This window comes from Apis dorsata, unplaced genomic scaffold, assembly GCF_000469605.1.
Source record: "Apis dorsata unplaced genomic scaffold, Apis dorsata 1.3 scaffold_867, whole genome shotgun sequence".
Classification (NCBI taxonomy): Eukaryota; Metazoa; Arthropoda; class Insecta; order Hymenoptera; family Apidae; genus Apis; species Apis dorsata.
In genome coordinates, this window is record NW_006263987.1 from 290082 (window position 1) to 295582 (window position 5501).

Below are 5501 nucleotides of genomic sequence, written 5' to 3' on the forward strand. Positions count from 1 at the left end.
TAAACGGTGACAGATAATTAACAATGGTCTGGTATACGTGGCTGTGCGTGGGCGATCTTTCGCTTCTCAATTCTGTCCAGATTCGTGGCTTGATCATCGTCTCCCTCGAGAGAATCGTTTTCTTTTCTTCGAAACCACAGAAACTAAATTGTATTTTACGTTTAAAATAATCGTATCGAGATTCGATAAGATAATTCTCACAAGGAATAAGCTTGCGATAGAATTTTTTATTTTTATTTCCGTTGAAAAACAGAAAAATGTACATTTTCGTTCGCACTTGCTCGTGATAATTATTTTACCGAATAAGAGAGTAATTTAATATTCTAGAAATACCGTTTAAAATTTCAAACACGCGTGAACAAAAGGTATCTATATCTAAAGTTATTCTCAATGGAAAATTCAAAATTTTTCACCGCTTGCCATTATTCGAAACGAGATGTTTCGATCGAATTCATTTGCTACGTAGAATATTGGAATAATAGAGAAGATTGATGATATTACGAGTAGTAGGATTATACAGACCCAGTATGATGTAATGCAGACTCACCTTCGCCACAAGCTGACGTAAAATCATCCATCGTTTTAAAGAATCTGAAAGGAAAGAGAACGAATATATTTACCTTTGGAAAATAAAAAAAAAAATAACGTATGTTCTGATAAAAAAAGATTCTCATTATTTTCTTTCAACGAACTATTTATATAACTATAAATTTACAAACACGAATCTTTCTATAATTTTCTACTTATTGCGATTTTAATCAATGTTATTTGCAATCAAAAAGATTAGATTTATAATTTACCCTTGAACATGAGTTGCATTACGTCAATTTCGTATTTCACACATACGTATATTAATATTTATAAACAAGTTATATACAAAAATCATATCCTTCTCTATAAAATTTACATAAAATAATAAATTAATTATGGATTATTTTAAACGAACGTACTTGAACAATTTATATCGTGAGATACGTTTTGATTGTATCGATGAAAATAAAAAAAAAAAATAAAAAAAAAAAGAAAAAAAGAAAAACACGCGAATCATTGTCCCCGCAATTTTGATTGATTTACTTCTCGTAAATTGTAACGTAGCATGATAAGGGGAAAATTTCATACGAGTCTGCGCATGTTTCTCATGCATAGAGTAATAAAAAGACGGAGAAGGGGGCAAAGCGAGCGGCGTCCTTCCCTTTACTTTCATGCTGTTGATAATTTTTCAGGATAACCGAAGATAGCGATCGAATTTCCATGGACTCGATAAAAAAAAAAAATAATCAGCTAAATAAATATTCAGATATGGTAACCGGTCTCGAGAAATGACAGTGTAATAACTGCGTAATAGGCATGCAGGGACTCTGTAGCAAACGAAGGAATATGGTAATGAAGCTTAAGAACGTGAATGTTACACAGCCTGAATTGCGGCAAATATACCTACCTAAGAGTGACAATTCGCGAAAACGTCGAGAAAACATCGATGGAAATGGAAAAATATCTATTTACGCGTACGTTATTATCATCGAAATTCAATTCACCACCAGCGAAATAAATATCCCCCTTAATCGAATTTCGTCGTAATCGTATATAAATGTTTCGTATGAAAATTTTATTTTATTAACGATAACGTTTAAATAACGTAATCGTTTACGATCGATACGTAGAACGAACGAAGAGAAATAGAAAATATACGAAGAATACGAGAAGAGATGAGAAAAACTCGGTAAAGCTTGGCAGATTCGAAAATGGGATACCAGTGGTGATAATTGATTGGGCGGAGTCGGGCATCCCTTCTTCTTCTTCTTCTTCTTCTTCTTCTTCGTTCAGAAGCAGAAGAGAAAAAAAGAAGAAGAAGAAGAAGAAGAAAAAGAAGACAGAAGGAAAAAGGGAGGTCTTATTAACGGATTATGCCTACTTGGACTAGTCGATAAATTATCGCAAGGTGTTCATTCCCCTTTTGCATTCCGTCGAGATTCCAGAAACATTCCAAACGCGCCAAACAAGTTGGGAGAGAGAGAGCTCGGTTTTGCTCCCTCCACTCTGATATTAATACCACTTTAATTCCTCATCTCGCTATTACGCACGCTTGCATTTTAGTTACGACGTTTATGTTGAAACGTTTGCTTCTTCGATTAAATAGTATCTTAAATTGGCTTTACTCGTTCGCAATATTGCTGGATAAATCGTATAAAACGACGTTAACGGTGAAAGTATTTGCCATTAAAATTATCCGTATGAAACATCTACGCGGCTGCTTAATTTTATACACGCGTTTAGCATAAATAAAGATAATTCTTCGATCTCTCCGCTCGCAAATAGAAATTTTAAACGTAAGAGCAAAAAAACGCTGTTCGAAAAGAAACCTTATTTCATCTTACAACCATTCGATCTAACTTTTATTAATAGATTCACCAACAAAAGGAACGAAAACTGTTCCGATAAGCGTGAAATCGTTTCGATTTCTCCTCTCAAATACGTTTAAGATGAGCTCGGTTCCACGAAAAGTTATTACTCGTCATTGTGTGAGAATAGGGTGGCCCAATAGCGTTGCTCTATAGAGATTTAATAGGGCCGTTTTAGCGGCTCTGCTCCCTTTCACCTTCTTCGACCCAGACTCCCTATATAACCACCGATCAGACTAACGCGATTACAAATAATAATAACTTCACCGTTAATACCAATCGCTTTTCACCATTTCCTCCATATCGATAGATTACAAGTATAATTTAGTCTTATCGCGTATGCACGCTCGTTATGAAATATTTATTTATTTTTTTGTAAAAGACAAGCGCAAGCGAACGAATAAAGATAATTAACGAGAAATATAATCCGATATAGCTTCTTTTTGTCTACGTGACGTTGACTATATTGATTTTAAATTCTACGTAATCGAATCAAAAGATGTTTCTTAAGATTGTAATAACGTACAATTTTTAAGAAAAATTATAAATACCTATCTTGCGTATCATTTTGAAGATTTATTTATCAGAAAAGAAATGCCTTGTGAGAATAAAATATGGAAAAATGGTTGACGAAGAAGACCCGCGCGGCGCGCCGTGACGTCGATGGTATGTGAAAAATGTACGTGTGACGAGCGTTAAATTAATTTGACTTGGAATTTGAATTACAAATTCGACATGGATGTGGAGATGTCCGCGGACAAGGCGTTTCGCACTCGCTTCGAATTTATGGATCGTTCTAAGAATCAACCATCGAAATCGATCATCGTTGTTCGAACCCCATTTCTGTTTTTCACGTTTGTCGAAAAAAGTCAAATTGGAAAGTTTAAAATAAAAAACACAAAACAGCAAAAAGAAGAAGAAAACACATCGGTCGAAAACAAAATAAAATACTTATATTATATATAGCGCGATAAATTTTTCCAAAGGAGTTTTTGCTTTTATTTCGTGTTTACGTTTTGCAATTTGAAAACGTTAAAGAATATGTACACGTATTTTTTCTCATTCGTATAAAGAAGCCTTTGCACGATAAACTCGAACACCGAAAGCATCGAAAAGAAGGTGGCGACCACCGATATTCGTGATATTCGGTCTGCATAAAATCGGCAAAACTTCAGAGATATTACGCATCGCGGAGGTGAACCGTAATAAGAAGATGCTCGTGAAACTGCAGAAAAGACATTTATGGTAGCTCGATCGAGCAAAAGGGAAGATGATTCGAATATGACGCGGTGTGCGGTCTTATGCGCGCGTGTATATCGTGCACGCATAAAAATAAATCTAAAATCGCCCGTTAAATCACTTTTGTCACCTATGAATTGTATATACATATTATATATACGCGTATAAAAATATATTTTCCTATAAAATGAATTAACGTATGAATGAAAAAAAATTCACTCGTAATTGTAATAAAATGAAATTGTCTCGAGATAATTTGTCGAAAAATTGTCGTAAAATATTTGATAATGGAAAATTAACCAATCAAATTCGTTCATTACGAACGTTTTAGAAAATAGAAAAAATGAATAGATACGATATTCGAAGAGATCGGTAAAATGGGTTAACGTTAAAAATCGATTTCATTGGTGCGAATAAAAGAATTATTAAATATGAAAATGAGCTAAAGTGAACTAGGCGGCTGGTGAAAAAAAAATGTGATAGTTAAAAGTGACATTATACTTGTCACAATGTGATGTTTTAAATTATCTTATATAAAATAATTATACTTTGATGATAAATTCAAAATTAAATGTCTTAGATTTATAATCCACTGCACAGTCTATTAGACCATGTGTAATTGTCATCATCATAAAAGAGGATGCCCGGAATCTGAATCTGATCCGTACGTAACCTAAACGTATTCATTAAACGTAAATATAAATACATAGATACCTGTATCTATATAAATATAACACGTAATAATTACGTATAAAAATGAAACGATTGAAATTAAAATTCTCTATACAATTTTTAATTTTTACGCGATATATCTCGCGTTCGTTCCACGCGTTATATATTTTGGTTATTTTCCTCCGTTGATATATAATTGAAGAAAAATAAAGGAAAAATAAAATAAATGGATGAAATGAAAACAAACATATCGAATTGAATGCAGTTGTACGGAAAATTAATTACATTGAATTACATTAATAGAAAATAGGATTTATAATAAGCGAGTAAATAAATAAATAAATAAATAAATAAATAAAAAGATATTTATTTAATTTTCTATATGATTCATACATGGACGAAGATCATCATTCTTGCAAGAAACATGGCAATCACCCTTGGACGAAAGCATTCAATCCTCTGGTGAATTTTGCTCACCTCATTGTTTCCATTCAAATTCAAACCCGCGAACTCCAAGAACCCCTCCAAGAACACCTCCAAGAACACCTCCAAGAACACCTCTAAGAACACCGCCCAGAACACCCTTGTCGGAGTTAACCCGCGAAATTCCACCAAGCGCGCCGCTCAGAATCCTGAGAGAGCGGCCCGATCTATCAATGGGAGTAGCTATAGCGTCTCATCGTTTGGATTGTAAGTTCGACTTACGATTCGTTTATTCAACACATGCATCGATAACAGGGACGATTATTATTGTTCCGTAGTCGAGGCGATAAGCGAATACGAGGATATGGACGAGACAGATATAGAGGAATCGGATGTATCCGGCAAGTTTCTCTTCTCCTCTCTCTTCTCTTTATAAAAATTATCGCAAGAATTTTTTACACCGATATCAATTTCCCCAACTAGGAGAACTTTTAGCGCAGGCTTTTGCGCAATACCGTGCAGCTCCACCAAGGATCCCTACCTCGACCCCCTTACGCCCCCCACCAGTCGCTATTGAAAGAACTTACAGATTGCACCGCGCAAGATCACCGCGATTCCCAGCAGTGCCCAGAGCACAAATACCACCTCGAATGACTAGAATGACGCCTTGTGGCAAATGTTTAAGGGTAATCGTTTAAATTGAATTAAATCGATACGTATTAAAAAAAAAAAAAAGCTAATACTCTCTTCTTCTTCTTCTTTCATTTT

The 5501-nt window shown here is 34.5% G+C and overlaps 2 protein-coding genes across 2 annotated transcripts in view; one reads left to right on the forward strand and one right to left on the reverse strand.

Moving 5' to 3' along the window:
* LOC102676934 (probable tyrosine-protein phosphatase F54C8.4) overlaps positions 1-5501 on the reverse strand; it is a 30506-nt gene that overhangs the window by 6998 nt on the left and 18007 nt on the right. Inside the window, exon 6 of the mRNA XM_031514042.1 lies at positions 548-591. Coding sequence (XP_031369902.1) covers positions 548-591 — 44 coding nt within the window. The remainder of the gene's footprint in view (positions 1-547; positions 592-5501) is intronic.
* LOC116186533 lies at positions 4250-5229 on the forward strand. Its single transcript, XM_031514043.1, has 3 exons — positions 4250-4302; positions 4714-5000; positions 5072-5229. The coding sequence occupies exons 1-3, from the start codon at positions 4250-4252 to the stop codon at positions 5167-5169; spliced, it is 438 nt and encodes a 145-aa protein (XP_031369903.1). The 3' UTR covers positions 5170-5229.

Excerpts from the sequence above, each read along its gene's own strand:
- LOC116186533 (XM_031514043.1), top strand. The coding sequence starts at position 4,250 with ATGTGTAATTGTCATCATCATAAAAGAGGATGCCCGGAATCTGAATCT. Across the intron at positions 4,303-4,713 it reads CCGGAATCTGAATCTGATCC|ATCATCATTCTTGCAAGAAA; the intron begins GTACGTAACCTA and ends ACATGGACGAAG. Across the intron at positions 5,001-5,071 it reads AGCGTCTCATCGTTTGGATT|TCGAGGCGATAAGCGAATAC; the intron begins GTAAGTTCGACT and ends ATTGTTCCGTAG.